General features: G+C 39.3%; 1 protein-coding gene across 3 annotated transcripts in view; it reads left to right on the forward strand.

The window, feature by feature from the left end:
• The window catches only part of LOC128743911 (cell adhesion molecule Dscam2-like), a 765,320-nt gene that overhangs the window by 17,481 nt on the left and 728,046 nt on the right, over positions 1-19,793 (forward strand). For all 3 annotated transcript variants that reach the window (XM_053840604.1, XM_053840603.1, XM_053840606.1), the window contains exon 2: positions 7,960-11,145. In XM_053840604.1, the coding sequence (XP_053696579.1) occupies positions 11,106-11,145 (40 nt within the window). In that variant the 5' untranslated portion in view covers positions 7,960-11,105. The remainder of the gene's footprint in view (positions 1-7,959; positions 11,146-19,793) is intronic.

Below are 19,793 nucleotides of genomic sequence, written 5' to 3' on the forward strand. Positions count from 1 at the left end.
AATCTTTTTTATTGCCGTCAACGCAGGTAGAAACACATGGCGTTTCCCTTAAACGCTCATTCAACACGAACATTCTGCAATTCTGTTCATTTTGCCTTTGTCAGATTTAAGACGCTACTCAAGTTGATGCCATTTACACGGATCTTAATGCTACTTTTAACTATATTCACCACCAAATTATGCTTCTGATGGCTTTGTCTGGTGGCTTAAGAGTTACCTAACAAATTAAAGACTCACAGCAATATTAGGATATATTAAATCGTACAGTTTTTGCAATCGATCAGGAGTGCCACAGGGAAGTACCTTAGGACCGTTACTTTTCTTTATATTTTGTAACGACGTTTATTTGTGACTAGCTGACCCGACAAACTTCGTATTGCCACAAATTAACCTGTGTTGTACATAAATCATGAATCTCGGATGATCTTTGTCACTTCTCGAGTTTTGCAAGCCCCCCAGTGGACGGCGCTTCCGACGGCGGGTCACCGGCAACACTCGCGACCGGCTCGTCCTGAATGATCTAGTGTTACTATAGATAGTTTTTGTGGTCTTGTTATTGATTAATGTTTTATGGAAGAGTCTCGAATTTCTCGAGTTGGATTAGTTTTTGAGTTTCGCAAAAATTTCTGTTTTATTTGTATGAGAGTCCATATCCCCCTACCACAGGGGTGAGAGGTCTCTAACAATCATAAAATAAATTCAAGACTCAAAAATCTCCTACATACTAAATTTGGTTCCATTTGCTTGATTAGTACTCAAATTATAAGGAAATTTGTATTTCATTTGTATGGGAGCCCACCCTCTTAAAATGGAAAGGGGTCGTAATACACCACAGAAAAAAAATTCTGCCATCTAAAACTCTCACATGCCAAATTTGGTTCCATTTGCTTGATTAGTTCTAAAGTTATGAGCAAATTTGTATTTCGTTTGAATGGGAGCCCCCCCCTCCTAAAAAGGTAAGAAGTCCTAATTCATCATGGGAAAAATGGTTGCCTCCAAAAACACCCACATGCCAAATATGGTTCCATTTGCTTGATTAGTTCTCGAATTATGAGGAAATTTGTATTGCATTTGTGTAGAAGCCCCCCCTCTTGAAGTGTGGAAGGATCCTAATTCACCGTAGAAAATATTTTTGCCTCCAAAAACCTCCACATGCCGAATTTGGTTCTATTTGCTTGATTAGTTCTCGAGTTATGGGGAAATTTGTATTTCATTTGTATTGGAGCCCCCCTCCTAATGTGGGAAGAGGTCCTAATTCATCACAGAAAAAATTCCTGCCTCCAAAAACACCTACACGCCAAATTTGGTTCCATTTGCTGGATTAGTTTTCGAGTTATGAGGAAATTTGTATTTCGTTTGTATAGGACCCCCCCTCCTAAAGTGGGGAGGGGTCCCAATTCATCATTAAAAAAAAATTGTCTCCAAAAACACACACATGCCAAATTTGGTTCAATTCGCTTGATTAGTTCTCGAGTTATGAGGAAATTTGTATTTCATTTGTACAGGAGCCCCTCCTCTTAAAGTGGGGAGGGGTCCTAATTCACCATAGAAAATTTTCTTGCTCTCGAAAACCTTCACATGCCAAATTTGGTTGCATTTGCTTGATTAGTTCTCGAGTTATGAGGAAATTTGTATGGAAGTCCCCCCTCTTAAAGGGGAGAGGAGTTATAATTCCTCTTATAAAGAGGGGAGGGGTCTCAATTCACCATAGAATAAATTCTTGTCACCAAAAAAAACACCCACATGCCAAATGTTGTTCTATTTGCTTGATTAGTTCTCGAGTTATGAGGAAATTTGTATTTCATTTGTACAGGAGCCCCCCCTCTTAGAGTGGGGAGGGGTCCTAATTCACCGTAGAATATTTTCTTGCCCTCGAAAACCTTCACATGCCAAAGTTGGTTCCATTTGCTTGATTAGTTCTCGAGTTATGAGGAAATTTGTATGGAAGCCCCCCCCCTCTTAAAGGGGAGAGGAGTTACAATTCCCCTTATAAAGAGGGAGGGGTCTCAATTTACCATAGAATAAATTCTTGTCACCGAAAACACCCACATGCCAAATTTGGTTCTATTTGCTTGATTAGTTCTCGAGTTATGAGGAAATTTGTATTTCATTTGTATAGGAGCCCCCCTCCTAAAGTGGGGAGAGGTTCTTATTCATCATAGAAAACATTCTTGCCTCCAAAAACACCTACATGCCAAATTTGGTTCCATTTGCTGGATTAGCTCTCGAGTTATAAGGAAATTTGTATTTCGTTTGTATAGGAGCCCCCCCCCCTCTTAAAGTGGGGAGGGGTCCCAATTCATCATAGAAAAAAATTTTGTCTTCAAAAACACACACATGCCAAATTTGGTTCCATTTGCTTGATTAGTTCTCGAGTTATGAGGAAATTGGTATTTCATTTGTACAGGAGCCCCCCTCTTAAAGTGAGGAGGGGTCCTAATTCAACATAGAAAATTTTCTTGCCCTCGAAAACCTTCACATGCCAAATTTGGTTCCATTTGCTTGATTAGTTCTCGAGTTATGAGGAAATTTGTATGGAAACCCCCCCCTCTTAAAGGGGAGAGGAGTTATAATTCCCCTTATAAAGAGGGGAGGGGTCTCAAATTACCCTAGAATAAATTCTTGTCACCGAAAACACCCACATGCCAAATTTGGTTCTATTTGCTTGATTAGTTCTCGAGTTATGCAGAAATTTGTGTTTCATTTGTATGGGAGCCCCCCCTCTTAGTGGGGGGAGGGGTCTCTAACCATCACTAAAACCTTTCCTGGCCCCAAAAACCTCTACATGCAAATTTTCACGCCGATTGGTTCAGTAGTTTTTGATTCTATAAGGAACACAGGACAGACAGACAGACAGACAGAAATCCTTCTTTATAGGTATAGATATCCCCTGACTACAAGCTGTTGTATGCTGATAAATATTCCTCACTGTGCGATCTGCTGAAGACTGCGAGCAACTGCAAGATCATACAAACCGGTTTACAGAATGGTGTCGCTCGAACAATCTTATCATCATCGTGTCCAAATACTCAGTCATTACCTTTAGTTGAACCAAGACTCGAATTGTGGACGCTTATGAGATCGAAGGGTCTCACCTTGAAAAATCACCACTTTGACATCATTTTGAAAATGAATTGCAGTATTATAATTCTCATCTTTAGATAAAGTTATACACTGTAAAAAATTATTTTTTGTTGAAAATAAAAAAACATGAAATTTTCAAAATATTATAACTTATTTGCTCTTCATTCGCCAGCAATGCAACTTTCAGAACAAGTAGTGTATATTGTTACCTTTAACATGTCAAACAATAATATTTTAAAAAAATGCACTTCTTTTGATATTTAACTGAAATTAAAAAATATGCTATTTTTTCGTCACTTGGCATGGAATCCCTCTACAGGAACACAAGTTTAAGTATCCTAAATGCTCGTGCGCTGTATATCACTTATATCCGTTTCTTAAAGTTTGTAGTTCCACTAAGGCACTGATCACACTTCTTCTGGTAATTGGCAACGATATCGCAATTTGAAAATTTGTGTTTGTCTTGTAGCACTTGTCAACTTTAGATAGCTGGCTTGCAACGAATGTTAGCTAGTCCACGTATCTTCCGCAAAACATAAACATGTTTGTCATAGGACGCACACTTAAGGTTAAACGAAAAAAAATCTGGGTTATCTTTTACCACTAGTTCACTTTCGTCAATTTCCTTGCGAATAGTTGATATATAGCATCATTTATTGTGATTTGAAAATTAATTGCCTTTCAACTAACGTACGAATTACTGCCACAACAGACGATCATTAAGACTGTCGCAGTGGCCTTTTAACCCAATGCCCTCCTGGCATACAAAAAAAATGTACGAGCGAATTAAAATTATAACAGTTAAAATATCATCTATTGAAGCAAATTTTGTTATAGTTTTGAAATGAGAACATTTATATATTTATCTGGTCAGAAGGTTGAAGTCTATTACTAATTAGCATACAAATTGAAAAGAATTAGAACCCTTTAGCTTTGTCCCAAATCGAATTGTATCACTGAACTCTGTAGAAAATTACCTAATTGACCGATCCTTTGAAAACTTTCAGACAATAAAATATAACCCATTGGTAAGCATTTGGCATATTTATTTCATTCAACTTCAATACCATAACCGCATGCTCGTACCTTACGCTTAACTCCATTCCTAAGGATCTTTACGACATCTGGCTGCAGCTTCTTCTGTACAGAAACCCACTTTTTCTTCATGTTTTCCTCAGATTTGACTTCCTTGGTATGTTTTTGCTATTGCCTGCTTCATAATAGCCCGGTATTTTTCGATGGGCCTTAGTGCTGGTGCGGGGGGGGGGGGGGAAGTTCAGGTCATTGGGTACAAGTGACCCCGCTGGATTCGTACCACTTCAGGACATCCTTTGAATAGTGGCATGAAGCTAGATCCAGCCAGAGGATCGCAGGGCCGTCGTGTTGCTTCAATAGAGGAGGTAGACGCTTCTGTAAACACTCCTTGAGGTAGATCTGCCCGTTTACAGCCCCGGTAGTCACGAACGGCGCACTCCGTTTGCCACATGATGTATTTCTTGGCCAAACCATGTACTACGAAAGGCAAACTACGCAAACTTGGCAAACTACGAAAGTTGCTGCATCTTTACTTCTTCCGGAACTGCAAACTTGTGCTGGATGGTGAAGTACTGTAGTCCCGAAAGCAGCCAGAAGTCCGCCTTGACGTAAGTCTAATCATCCATGATGAGAGAGTTTAGGATTTTCCAGGTGCTTGCGGAAAATAAATTCGCGTCGTTGCTTTTCGGGTGACGCCACTCTTTACTGCTTTTACCCAATATTCAACAGAAAATACCCGGTGGGTAATTTTCTACAGCATTTCTTCCGTAATGCAATTTGATGTAGGGCACTCTTTGTATATTAAAATCCGACATAAGTTTTTTATTCTCTAAATCATACATAAATAAATTAAATGAAAGCTGAAGATGATTTGGTTATAACAAAGTTGTCATTCAGATATGTTGCCGCTACTTGCAACACGGAAAGAAATCTGATTCCGATACCATGAATAAAGTCATGAAATCTTGAAACTTGAATTACTGTCAAATCATGACTGAACTGCCATCTCAGGCAGCTCAAAATCATGAATAATAGTTTATGATCTTACGTTCTGTTGTACTGTAAAAAGTTCGTGATATCATGATTATTTTTTTTTATTCTATACTAGCTGACCCGACAGACTTCGTATTGCCACAAATTAACCTGTGTTGTACATAAATCATAAATCTCGGATAATCTTTGTCACAATCTCGAGTTTTGCAAGTTTCTGAGGAGTTCAACTTTAGATGATTCATTTTGGCAGTTACGTAACTATGAAAGCATCCCAGGCAACCAATAAGCATCACCAATGCTATTCAAATGTAGGCCAATAAGCATTTAAGTCGCCTTAAATGGTACTTAAATGCTATTTTGGCAAAATATACAGCTACTTCACTGATAACCTTCTTATAGTGCTGACAATGCTAATTTACAGCTAATTACCGACACGAAGAATTTGAATACAATTTTGGATGCCAATTTACAACACCTATGCAGTCAAAAAGCTAATATACAACAACGTGCAGTATAAAATACCAGATACGCTGATTTGCTGCTTATGTTAATGCTTATTAGTTACCTGGAATGGGTAGTCTAATACACAAATTTGCAATGTTTCCTCACAGTAAAGTAGAAAACAACTTTCCTGTCCCCTCATTGCATAACCAGAAAGCCGATAGTAATATTCGCCATGATTGTACAATATTTCGCCGAATATCATTTTGCGAAAAACCTTAAGTGGAATGTATCATTTCAAGGAAAACTTTTTTGTGGAAAGTACCATTTCGCGATCCTCTCCTTACTCGCTGTCGCTCGTTCCAAGAAACCCAGGTAGACCTAGCAAAACAAATAAACCTAGACAGTAGTGATTTCTGCGGGTCGCCTCGCGACCGTCTCGTCCTGAATGATCTAGTGTTACTATAGATTGTTTTTGTGGTTTTGTTATTGACTAATGTTTTATGGAAGAGTCTCGAATTTCTCGAGTCCGATTAGTTTTTGAGTTTCGCAAAAATTTCTTTTTTATTTGTATGAGAGTCCATATCCCCCTACCACAGGGGTGAAAGGTCTCTAACTATCATAAAATAAATTCAAGACTCCAAAATCTCCCACATGCCAAATTTGGTTCCATTTGCTTGATTAGTTCTCAAGTTATAAGGAAATTTGAATTTCATTTGTATAGGAGCCCCCCTCCTAAACAGGGGAGGGGTCTTAATTCATGATAGAAAAAAATTCAGCCCCCTAAAAGCCCCACATATCAAATTTGGTTCCATTTGCTTGATTAGTACTCAAATTATAAGGAAATTTGTATTTCATTTGTATGGGAGCCCCCCCTCTTAAAGTGTGGAGGGGTCCTAATTCACCATAGAAAATATTTTTGCCTCCAAAAACCTCCACATGCCAAATTTGGTTCCATTTGCTTGATTAGTTCTCGAGATAAGAGGAAATTTGCATTTCATTTGTATGGAAGCCCACCCTCTTAAAGGGGAGATGGGTCATAACTCGCTTTCTAAAGAGGAGAGGAGTCTCAATTCACCATAGAAAAAAATCTTGCCTCCAAAACCACTTACATGTCAAATTTGGTTTCATTTGCTTGATTACTTCTCGAGTTATGAGGAAATTTGTTTTTCATTTGTATAGGAGCCCCCCTTCTAAAGTGGGGAGGGGTCCTAATTCACCATAGAAAATATTCTTGCCTACAAAAACCCCCACATGCTAAATTTGGTTCCAGTTGCTTGATTAGTTCTAGAGTTATGAGGAAATTTGTACATCGTTTGTATGGGAGCCCCCCCTCATAAAATGGTAAGCGGTCCTAATTCATCATACAAAAAATGGTTGCCTCCAAAAACACCCACATGCCAAATATGGTTCCATTTGCTTGAATAGTTCTCGAGTTATGAGGAAATTTGTATTTCATTTGTGTAGATGCTCCCCTTCTTAAAGTGTGGAGGGGTTCTAATTCACCATAGAAAATATTCTTGCCTCCAAAAACCTCTACATGCCAAATTTGGTTCCATTTGCTTGATTAGTTCTCGAGTTATGAGGAAATTTGTATTTCGTTTGTATAGGAGCCCCCCCCCCCCTCTTAAAGTGGGGAGGGGTCCCAATTCATCATAGAAAATATTTTTGCCTCTTAGTGGAGGGAGGGGTCTCTAACCATCACTAAAACCTTTCCTGGCCCCAAAAACCTCTACATACAAATTTTCACGCTGATCGATTCAGTAGTTTTCGATTCTATAAGGAACATACGGACAGACAGACAGACAGCAGAAATCCTTTTTTAAAGGTATAGATTTGAGAGGTTTTCAGCCTGCGGCTGGTTCGCCTCTATATCATGATTATTATTCAAGGCATGTTTTCATAAAACATAAACTGGAAACCTGAAAGCATGAGTCATTTTGTTCATTTTGAAGAATAAATTTCTATCCGTGAACAGTCCCTTTTATATAAGAAACTACATAAAAACTGAAACTGTTATACGAGAAGCGACAGTGTGATTTTGTTATATTTTTGTAACTTCCATTTGGTCGAGATGCGATACGTTTATATCCTCTCATAAACAGTAATACTTAACGTTGTTTGAAACATAAACTTTTAAGTATTGTTTATCGCCGCACAAAAAGTTCAATTTACGGTTTAGCCTAACGCACTAATAAACACGAAAGTTGTACGGCCTAACGCGCAATACTTTTAACATGGCGGGCCGAAGACTTTTCCATTAACCCCCAGGCCCACCGCCAAAGTGCATCGTTTGCCAAGCATATTTCGATCGGCCGTTTTCGTCATAGCAATGCAGCCGGATGCTAATGCAACCACGTAGCAATCAAATTTATATCGCAAAATTGATTTTCGTTTTCTCCGTAGGTCGTCCGAATGTTTCAGTTGTTCAAACATGTCATCGCCGTGCCGTGCCATCATATACATACCTACCTACCTGGATGGAAATGCAACCCACCTGTGAACGACCTGATTGAGCTCAATCAAACATCTGCATTGGCAAAGAATCATTCGTCTTGCCTGTCATCTTCGCTTTCGGAGGAGCACAGCCAGCGATCTGGATTGATACAGGTGAAAATCGTTGCTACGCCTCATGCTAGCCGGCGTCGTCCTCGTCAGTGAGTCTGAGCATCCCTACTGCTGCCGCTACCCTGCTGGCTGTGGGGTTCGGCTCACTGCTGACTCGGGTTGGGTGGTGATGACGTTCTTCTCTTTGCCGAACGAACGGCTCCCGTCGTCACTTGGTCGGGTGAGTGAGCTCAGTACCTGCTACGTTCAGCAGGGACTGATGGATAATGAGTAACAAGTGTTGCGTGAGCTACGCCGAGAAACAACCAGAGCGAGAGCCGACCGACCGTCGTCGGACCGTCCGTCCGTCCGTCGCGTCGGTTAGGCTTCGTAGGCTGACTGTGAACATAAACAACGGTTACGCGATGCGGCCACCCGTCCTGGGCGCGCGTACGAGCATATTTTTGTTTGTTTTTCCTTATGTTCAGCATGCTGTGAAGAGAGCGTTAACAGTGGTCGGGAGAGAAAAACTAGGGCAGTTGAGAGCGGAGCCTAGCATGAGAATGAGTGCGCCCGCTGTTGGTCCGACCGACGGAGACTAATTCTGAATACGCATGATCGCTCCGTGCAGTGATTGGCTGTTCGTTATCTGTTGAAAATGAGAATGATACTCAGGGTCTCAGGGAGGGGAAATTCGCTGCAGGTTGGGTAGCGTTAGCAAACGTTTGCATGTGGAACATGATCGGAACGTTTGAAGAGGATGCTAATCGGGGAGAGTGTTTTGATTGTGGCCAGCGAGAGTGAGTTCCTGTTTGAAAAACGTTCGGTAGAAATCAGAAAACGTGAGATTGAGAGAACGACGGAAAACTCGACCGACCAATCCGACCGTTCCTGTGTTGCGGCGGTTTGGTTAGTTTGATTTCTTGTCTACGTGAAATGTGACGTAAGATTATCCGTCGTGTCTGTGCTAGGCTTTCGCTCCGTACAAGCTTAGTGTCATTGATATCGGAGTACGCGAAATACCGTGAAACCTTAGGTGCGGAATATAGGTGAATCGAATCGGGCGGGATTCTGGTCCAACAAGATTGTGGTTGTCATTGAGTATGTAAATTGAAGCCCGTTGTTGGAGCTTCCATGGGCAGCAAAAACTAGAACGGTCGAAAATTCCCGAAAAAGGACTCGTTCGAAGAGAAAAAGTGCATTTGAGAAGAGTCCTAACGAGGCGAACCGAGGCTTCTTTTTTTGTGCGCGTTCGAATCCGGTAGTGAAAACTCATAACAACGTGTCAGAATAGTGAATTTTCCCTGCCGGCTAGTGTGACTTCTAAATACCGTCTAGTCGAAAAGAAAAAAAAAAGCAAAAAAAGATTACCCAATCGGTGTCCGGTTGTAAATCCATTTTATTACGGTTGATCGGCGATTGGGTGAAGTCAGGGGGGTCAGTCGCTGTTGTCGTTGTTGGGTGTTGTGTGCGGGGCCCACCCCTGAAAAAGTAAACAAAGTTGATCAACGGCAAGCGGCAACTGAGTTGCACACATACGTTTGGAGGACGCCATAATGATTGCATTTTCTGCGAAAGGAAAACGCCTCCCACCGGTGGTATCGAGGGTGTGAAATCCCTGTGTGGAAGTGATTAACATCCGACAGAATCTGCCCTGCTTATGCAGGAGCGCTGGTGAAAGTGTGTATACGTGCAAGCCCGGCCACGGAGCGAAACGGTGGGACCACTCCGGGAAGTGATAATTATGTTGATTGCATAAAAAGTGTGCCCCGGTGAAACCGGGCGTTGTACAAGCGGGAAGAAGATGTCATGCGTCGGTTCGTGAGAAATAATATTTATCGAAGGCTTACACCTGATGAATAAATAATTACATTTTAATTAACAATATTGTGAATTATTTTTACGGATTCAGTAATTTCCTGACGCGGCCCGACGTGTATTCGTATGAAAATTTATGCATCGCCGGATTTTCCAGCCAATAAACGAGCTTTGTTGCCTCATCGCCGCAGAACAGGAAACTAATTTTCCAGCTGCGAGAAAAACAAACCAATTAAGCAGCGTTAGTGATGAATGTTTGAGCTTTGGCTTAGAAGCCCGTGTCCACTGATTGGGACGACTAAATTGTGCGTTTACAGTGCCGCCGCGCGGTAAACTGGCAATCAAATTTTGGCTCCGCAAACAGTGAGAGTAGTGAAAAATACATGATTATCATAATTAATGTGGAAAATGTGCAGTGAAAATTCCACCTAAATTATTGATGACCCACGAGGTTTGATGCCAATTGCTGTCTCACGATCCGGAAATCACCAACCCGGAACTGTACTGATCGACAGTTTCACATTATTGTATGTAGCGCTTGGTCCGGTAATTTCTGTGGGAAAACGATTCCAAACAGGTCCCGCCTGTTGCTCCTGTATACAAGTGCGATCATCTGAACGGGGTGATTGATTAATATACGTGTGTATTCAAAATAGTAAAAAAAAGAAGTAGACCCAAGCGAAAACGAATTGAGTGAAAATTTGTATCTACAAAGGGTCCCTACTGTTGCAGTTCGCGTGGTGGGGAAGGTGCCAGCAGCAGTGAATGTAAATGTGAAATCCGCTGGTTTAATCAAATTAAAATTAATTAATTGTGTGAATATATCTGTAAGTAAGTGTTTGTTGCAATTTGCAGAAATATACACCGAATTGCAACACCCAGTGAAGCAGAAGAAAATGAAGCAGCCTGAAAAAAGCCTGAAAGGCGGTGTTTTTGCCCGATAAAAAGTGCTCCCCGGTCGCCGGTGTGCATATTCGTTTGATTCGGATCAAGTTGGCAAGTCCGCTTTTAATTGATTCCGGTGAATCGTGGCGTAAAACAGATAAGCCGCGACCCCACCAATTCGAGCCGAAATTTATAAAAAAAATATTAAATAAATAAAAACTGCCGCATACTCCGGGACTGCCGCCGCCGTACACCCCTGCAGCATATTGACTCTGTCACCTGAGTCGCGACCGTATGCAACGATGGATTTCCGGACTGGAATTGTAACAACAATCGTTTACGGTAAGTGAGATTGGATTAATTTGTTTGCTTGCCGTGCCGCTTGCTTGTCCTCTCTCAGCCTCAGGTACACTACCTATAGACATTCATATCGGTAAGCCCAAACGTGAACACGCGCCCCAGAATGGCGCGATTCCACCGCACCGTATCGCAGGCTTCGCAGGACTTGCACAACATACGGTCTGGCAATATGGGCAATTGTTTCGGTTCGGTGACGATGATATTCGTGCGCAAAATTTAGTGACCATACTATGGTACAGTTTAACATTAATTTATATGGCCCGTTATTCAAAAGGTTTTCATTTAAAACTTAACAAAAATCGGGGTTTTCATTTAACTGGTTCAATGTAGATTTTATGTTGTGGCATATTTAGGCGGCGATTGGTGCGTTTGAACTAATAATAAAAAACTGGTTAATAATCGAAAAGTGCCAGATCACAATTTCGAATTTCATACCAACTTGAACGATGGTTTGTAGCACACTTTCGAAGTACGCTAGTACCAAGTACACACTTCGCAATTTTCAAAAAAAAAAAAACTATCGCACTTGCAGCATTGCTTTAAGCGTTTTAACATTAAACTAGTCGTTTCCACTAGTTCAGCTTTAAAGACAGTAAAGAGTCAACTTATAAATTGACTTAGTTGCTTAATGTAAGAACAACTTAACACGGACAAACAAGACACGACACTCATGGTTCTTACCATAAGTGTCGTGTCTTTTTTGACAGTAAAGAGTACAGATGAAAAATCAATCAATGTGAGACACTTCCCAACAAACATTTTATTTGAATACCGTTATATAACCGATGCTCAGGAAACAAGCGCTTAAGAAGCAATTATACAGCAATAATGTTTGTTGGGTTGTTCATCCGGGATAAGTCATTGCACTCCCGGATTGTCCCACATAATACAGCACGATCTATCAATTTGATCTTAAGGTAAAAATATAGAATTTCGGGACAACTCAAAAGGGCTCTAGTGCGAATAACGCATCTTATGGAACAAATCAAAATAATCAGAGGGGTTGTGTACAAGACACGACCGCATAAACGTCGTAGGACTATGTAAGTCTCTTTGTAGTGGTAGTAGCATGCATCCATGCAAGTAATGATGCGATTTTTCATGAATACATGCAGTATACATGCAACATGCGTTGTAACATTTATAAAAGTAGTAACAATGTATAGTAACCAACCTATTTTGGACCCCATCAGGAGTTGTATATAACTTGGACACTTTCATTTGATTTTGCTGTAAATGTCCAAATTAAGTACAGCTGCTGATGGGGTCCAAAATACGTTGGTTACCTTATACGCACAACGTTCAACGCACAAACGATTTCAGCGTTATTTCCATGTACATTTGGAAACAATTTAACAAAATCATGAACACAAGCTATTGCTTTGCTGTTATCTTACAGAAATAAAAGATTGTTTTTATTACCAATCGTTTCCCCCGCTTAAGGAATTTTACCAATTCAATCCCATTTTATCAACAGCAGATCTTTTCACTACACTTCCAATAAAATGACAAACATGCGTCTCCATATATTTAGATTCATATTATAACCGAACACTACAGGAACAAGCGACTTTTGTCATTTTTTCTGCCATGCAGGCTTCTCTAATACAGACATCAAATTGGACTAGGTTTAATCGTATTCGTGAAAATTTTTGTTGGAACGAGGGGCCTTGTCATTCTTTCTGGCGTACTTCCCACGCAAAGACATCAAAATGGTCGCAGGGTTTAATCGCAGTGTTAAGAAATCTGATTGAGATGAGGTGACTTTGTCATTTGCACTGGTTAATCTCCCAAACACAGATATCAAATTGGTTTAGGTTCAATGGTCGCACAGAGTCTTCGGCCTGTTAGGACGGGGAGATTTTGTCATTTTTCTTTCTAAAATCATGTTAAAACTATGATGGCGTCTTTTTCAACCAATCACGAAGCAAGGATTTCCAGGTGGACAATGCTTGGTTATTTCCAATTTTTCAATAGTGCGCATTTATAAATCAATAGTTTTCTTTAATGATATTATTGCGTAAAAAATTTTCCGATCGATTGGCGCAAAAATATTGAAAATCGATCGGAAAACCGCTATGTTCTTAGCGCTCAAAATCTTTCATTTTTTCGTAACGCTCGCATTTTTTGATTTTGGAATGACTCCTAAACCTTGCCGTAAGACGTAGTTCTACGTCAAAATAGGCGTTCCAAAAAGGAAGCGTAGGTGCAGGTTTTGAACAAAATCGGAGCGTTTTTAAATTTCGATACAATGTTATTTGATGGTACTGCTGTACTGCCGCTACTCGCATAACAGTCCCATTTTCTATGGAAAGTCTGTTATATAAATGGAACTATTATGCGAGTAGCTGCAATGTATGGGAAGAATAGCCAGCAAACAATTTGGTTTGTATATCTCGGTTGCAACTTAGAAATACGAAATCATATTTACACGAAAAAGTTATATTTACATACAAAAGTTAAAGAAGAGATCCCAAATGAGAGCCTTGGGGGATCCTACACAACAGTATAGTCGGAAAATGGCGATTTTTGGTAAAAATATATTTAATGTTGATGCAATAAAACAATATCTTCACATTCAACTATAAATCATCTAAAGTAATAGTGTTATGCAAAATAAATTATTCATTTTTCTGATCCAGTGCCGAATCGCACTTTTGCCCCACTAGTGGGGGTAGGGGCTAGGGTAAAAGTGCGAACAACACGGGGCAAAAGTGCGAACTTTGGATCCATGAAAATAGCACAGCAGTAGCTAACAAAACTATAGTATCTTCAATCTGAGATTGTACTGTAGTGAATCTAAACTGCGTATCACATGGCAGTATCGATCGCTCCTACACTTCAGTAACTATGCTTCACACTCCGACACAGCTACTGGAAACTCTAACACAAACGATTGATATACACAAAAAGTCACCAATGGGATGGTTTCTCATTACTATTAAGCAAACACTCACTTTCACTTTATTCTTACTATATTTGACTAGAACAACTCAACTCAAAATTCAAAATAATGCTTAACTATTCCGCGAAGCTGATCGCCTTTTATACGCTTAAGCCTTGTTCGTGACAAAATTTGGACACCCCTAAACACACACAGCTTCGGAAATACATTAACAATGAGTGAAATATTTTGCAGAGTGGTAGACGTATGTCTGTTCTTTCGTAAAATATAACACTTGTTTATATTACAAGCGCTCAGCGTAAAATGGTAGCAGGTACGAAAAGCAATTGTGTGCGGTCGCAATGAAAATCCGGAATTCTCTATCTATCTAATCTAATCTCACACTAACGCAGCCAATTCTTGAAGGCATCCTGGAAAATGACGATTACTTGAATCAATCATTTTTCTTGTCAACGGCCAGGCCAACTGCGCAGCATGTACCGCAGAGAGAATTCCAAGGAATCAAGTGGAACCAGAAAAAATATCTAATTCCATTTAACTCCTTGAAATCAAGGGGAAGGAAGAAAGCGTGGACCTCCCGTACCAAACGCTTCCCGTACACATAGATAATGATTTATTTACAATCGTTGGGAGTATAGGTTAAGTGATACTCCGGACCCTCAGGGATGAACTAATGGTATTTAGACCAGAAGCCAGGCTACAATTGGCCAACGATATAGCGCCTTATTTCGCTCTCTGAAAATAGATTAGTTTGCCAAAAATATTAGTTTAAATCATATAATACTTGAAAATAAAGTCGTGTGGTTTAATGGTTGCCTAAAACTACATTTGTAAGGTTAGGAACTGAAAACCGCACGACCCCGCACCTCCTAGCTTGGCTACTCAATTATACAAATTGAAGTATTTCCAGGTATGGCCACGTGGAGGCGCTAGGTAGGGGCTTGGGATGGCTAGAGCTATGTTGGGCGCTTCTTCCTAGTTGCCTTCCCCATTTCATACCCGCAATGAAAATCCGGAATTCTCGTTAAGAAAACTTGCCAAAAAGCTTGGATTTCCTCCAAACACTCTTCACAGTGTTTTAAACAGCTAGGAAGAAGGGAAGTGGATCAAAATCGGATCTGAGGAATCACCACAAGCATGCGAAGGTAAAACAAATATTACGGAGGAGACCAGATCTTTCTGTACGTACCATTGCTCGTAAAATAAAAATGTCGCCAACATTCGTGCACACTTCTAAGCAACGACAAGGCATGAAGTCTTTCAAGGTGAGGACTGTGCCAAACAGTAATGATAAGCAAAATACGACGGCCAAAACACGCACTCGTAAGCTTTATCGCGAATATTTAACGAAGTTTCCATGCGTTATAATGGACGATGAAACGTATGTCCTAGAAGACTTTAAGCAGCTTCCTGGTATGTCTTTTTACACTGCCATGAAACGGCATATTAGGACAAAGAATAAAGCAAAGTTCTCCAAAAAATATTTAGTATGGCAGGCCCTACATATGGGTCGAGCAAGCAAAAGTTACATCACTACGGGAACGGTTAACAAGAAAATATTCCGTGAAGAATGCCTACAGGAACGATTGTTACCGTTCCTACACAGCCATGATGTACCCTCGCTGTTTTGTGTCTGATTTGGCATCCTGTCACTACGCCAAAGATGTCTTGGAATGGTATGATGCTAATAAAGTCCATATTGTACCGAAGGAGGCGAATTCACCTAACTGTCCAGAGTTACGCCCCATCGTGCTTTGGTGAAGAGAGAGCTGTCCCAGCACAAACAACAAGCAACAACTATAGATAAATTTCGAAAATCTTGGACAAACGCAGCTAAATTGGTTGCCAACATCTCTGCACTGACCCTCATGGCAAGGGTAAACTCCAAAGTTCGCCAATTTTTCATGTAGACCAAATAAGTAATGTTAATTTGTTTGATAATTATTTACGATACACACATAAATGATATAAAATTGTTTCATGGATTAAATTTCTAGCAAATTTGTTTTATTGCAAAATTGAGGTGTCCAGATTTTGTCGCGAACAAGCCTTACACCGCTCCCCACCACCAATCAGTGCACCTCGTACAAACAGCCAATCAGCACGCGCCGCACGGGGAAAAACATTTTGGAACATTCACGCAGAGGTAGAGGGAAACTTCTGGAGCATAAGCACCAGAATATTCTTGACTGTTGCGATGCAAAAATGGAAAGAATCGAATTTTCTCGAACCTCCGATTATTTATCTCGACGAACCGATTGATTTTTTCGCGCTGTTTGCGTGCAGATAATTTTTAGAAAAGAATATTCTCAATTTGTACCTTTTTTATTTTCCGCAGGTATTCTGCAGCTTCCGCCATATCGAAATTTTATCAAACGATTATTTTTCGTTTCACCAGTGGATAAAAACAGCATCTGTAGAGCACATAGTATCCTGCAGATCTTCCATTTCAAGTATCTATAATACAGTGCCTAAACCTGTATATTATTTTTGCCCTGTCTATGAATCGCACTTTTGCCCCGTCAAGGAATCGCACTATTACCCCGCTAGGCGCTTGACGAGGTTAGATCAATCGAAATATATATTGGAAAGTTTCCTCACCGCAATTTCAAAAAAGATATGTGAGTGATGTAAAACGCTGCTACAAGTAGCAAGTAATATCCTCTTGTTGATATCGTATTTGCCGTACAGTCGTTCCACAATTATGGATCACACACAATTATTAGTCACATCTGATTTTAACTGCTTATTTCTGTTTTAATATTCCTCATTGGTTGAAAAAATGATTTTTAAATAGTAAATGAATTCATTTTGTGTTACTAAGCAAGTGAATAGTACGCCTATATACCGAATAGAACGTGTTGTGAATTTTTTCATTTTGATACATCATCCGGCTGTCAAACTAACGCTCAAATTCACATCGTAAAGTGCGGCTGGTGAATTCGTAAATGCAAATTAAAAAGAATCACATCTGAAAAATGATATTCGTTTCAAAATGAAGGTAGAACTTGTATTCTCTAAGAGAAAAATTCATGTTTTATATATGTTTTAGGGAAATTGGAAGGAAAGTAAATGTGACTCATAATTGTGTCATTATTTTCCAAATTTTACACAGTTATGGGTCACTCTTTCTACAGATTACCATTGAAATAGCAACCGAAAATTTTAATTATTTTGATGCTAGCTATAACCTAACGGAAATGCAGCGATATAAACAAACTTCTTTTTTTTATTTTTATCGGCTGTCAGTCTTAATAAATCAGAACAGATTTTGTTTTGTTTTGAGATTAAATCCTTGATAAAGACTACACAATATAGTCGAAACGTCGGAGAAAGTACAAAATCTGTTCTGATTTATTAAGACTGACAGCCGGTAAAAATAAAATAAAATTTCACAGTCGACAAAACATACCTAAACAAACTTCTCCAAACACAAAAAATCCTGGTCCCAGGCCAAGATTAACTGCAGGCGACGATTTTTTTAAAATTATTATTTTAAATTAATATTTTTGATAAAACAACATAAACCTGATTTCCCTTTGTTTTGTTCGAATTTCAGAAAGTAATGAACTACAAAACTTTCGTAAGATGGTGACCTTAACAAAAACAGGTTCATCACTACTTTTTAAAAGTAGTTTAGTCCAATGCAGCAAATTTTTTATCCATTAGACGAATTTAAAGTTTCAACAATAAAAAGAATAATGGCATTCAGATCATAACAGAGGTTCTGAAGCAAGCTAAGTTTTGCAATAAAAGTTAGGTGCGAATCTGGGCCATAATATCCAGAAATCAAATTAGGAATGACAATTGTAGAGAAGAAGTCAAAATAATTCCAAACCGTATGTTTTTTCATCGTTTAAGGTGTATTTTTCTTGAGTGGCTAATAATTAATTTTTTATTAGAGACTTTGCCTATTTTGGCATTCGCCTCTGTGCGTGGCTAATAATATGTACCAAATTGACTCATAATTGTTACAGTGCGAATTTTGACCCATAATTGTGGTTTTAGTTAGATCCGCACTCTTTTCTCAATTTATGCAATTTAAAGATAAAATACTAGCTAAAACATGTTTGAAATTATGAATCAAATATATGATAATCAGAATATATAATTGTTGTGATAAACGGTTTGCTTTTAATTGGATAATAATTTATTTTGTAGTGCGACGATTCCTTAAGTGACCCATAATTTTGGAACGACTGTATAACCACTGACGAACTGACATGACATATAGAAGAAAATCCTTTAAAAAACATCGTCCTACACATTTTGCTTGCACACCAGCACCCTCTGTTATGCATGGTTTTATACTGTTCATGTATGGTTTTATACTGAAAACTCGAAGCAACACTCGAGCGCCGCGGTGTGGCCATGTTGCGAAACATGCATTTTTGAAAAATAAGTGGTTTTGAATGGACGATGGAATTAACGCGAGTGTCTCGCCTGTTTGTCTGTGGTATAACGAAATATTATATCAAAACCGCACTAAAATAACATTTATCCATTACTCAGCAACTATGCTTCGTAAACAACAAATGTCTACGATAGATTCAAGCTGTCAAAGTATTCGTCCATCCATGCCAATGTAGTCAGTTTACTCGGAATCTGCACTGATAAATCTTTGAATCGCACTTTTTCCCCCATCGCACTTTTTCCCCTCCTTACTCTATTTATTACACAAGAAATATAACAGATTTTGTTATAGGGTGTATTGCGGAAAAGTCATCAAGTACTTCAGATATAAATATTTGTCCACCACAGTCTAGGTACTTTTTTCGGAATAGAGAAAAGTAAAGGTCGATATCGTAGGATTCCGGCAAGAAAAAAAAAATTATTCATTATCTTCAAATGAAAGTTATTTATATGACACATTCGTCGGTAGAGAGCTAGATTGCGCTAATAACGAAAATTGTATCGTAATTTTATAGTTTTGAGTCTAAAAAATTAGGGTAAAATGATCTTCAACCAGCTAAAGTTACAAGAAACAACGCAGTACCGTTAACTAATTCTTCGTTCTAATTCATTGCAAAATATATAAAAAACACAGCGAGAAACAATGATACTACTATCCATTCCAGCGGAATCCAGAGTAATTGAATTTTGCATCAAGTGAATTGTCGTATCTTTCACTCAGCCAAAACATCAAAAAACAATGGTGTGCCGTAAACAAATATTCTTCCATCGTATTCCACATTTAAAAAAATTTTCTTATGTTGCAAAAAAAGTTCAATTTTATCCCTCCGGGATGCAAAGATATTGACGTTTACATCACTGACTGTACATAGTAGAAATCTAGGGTAAAATGCCATTTGTTTAAGCAAAACCGCTAGCAATAGACGAGTATTGTAAACCATACAAATATTAGGTCGAAATCATAGGCAAATATTTGCTGCCCTTAACCGCAACGCAAACTAAATCTTTCCGTTCAAGATGTGCCACAAAAATTGCATCTGTCGAAACGTTTCTAGGCTAAAGAACGAGCAGGATTGCGTATCTACGTTAAAACTTCAAAAGAATCCTAACCGCAATGATTGGCAGACTACGGTAGCAAAGGCGAGCGCTCGGTACCTGTACATACGCATGTTTAAGAAACCACAATGTTGAATCACCGGTGATGCAACATACCTACATAAAGGAAGACAGACTTCTAGCAGCTCCTGTGAGACCGGGACCGTAGCGTGCTGTTGGCCAGAGTGGATCCCTCCAAGGGCGCCAGCCCTTAGGT

The sequence above is a fragment of the Sabethes cyaneus genome, chromosome 3 (genome assembly GCF_943734655.1).
Source record: "Sabethes cyaneus chromosome 3, idSabCyanKW18_F2, whole genome shotgun sequence".
In the NCBI taxonomy this organism is placed as follows: domain Eukaryota; kingdom Metazoa; phylum Arthropoda; class Insecta; order Diptera; family Culicidae; genus Sabethes; species Sabethes cyaneus.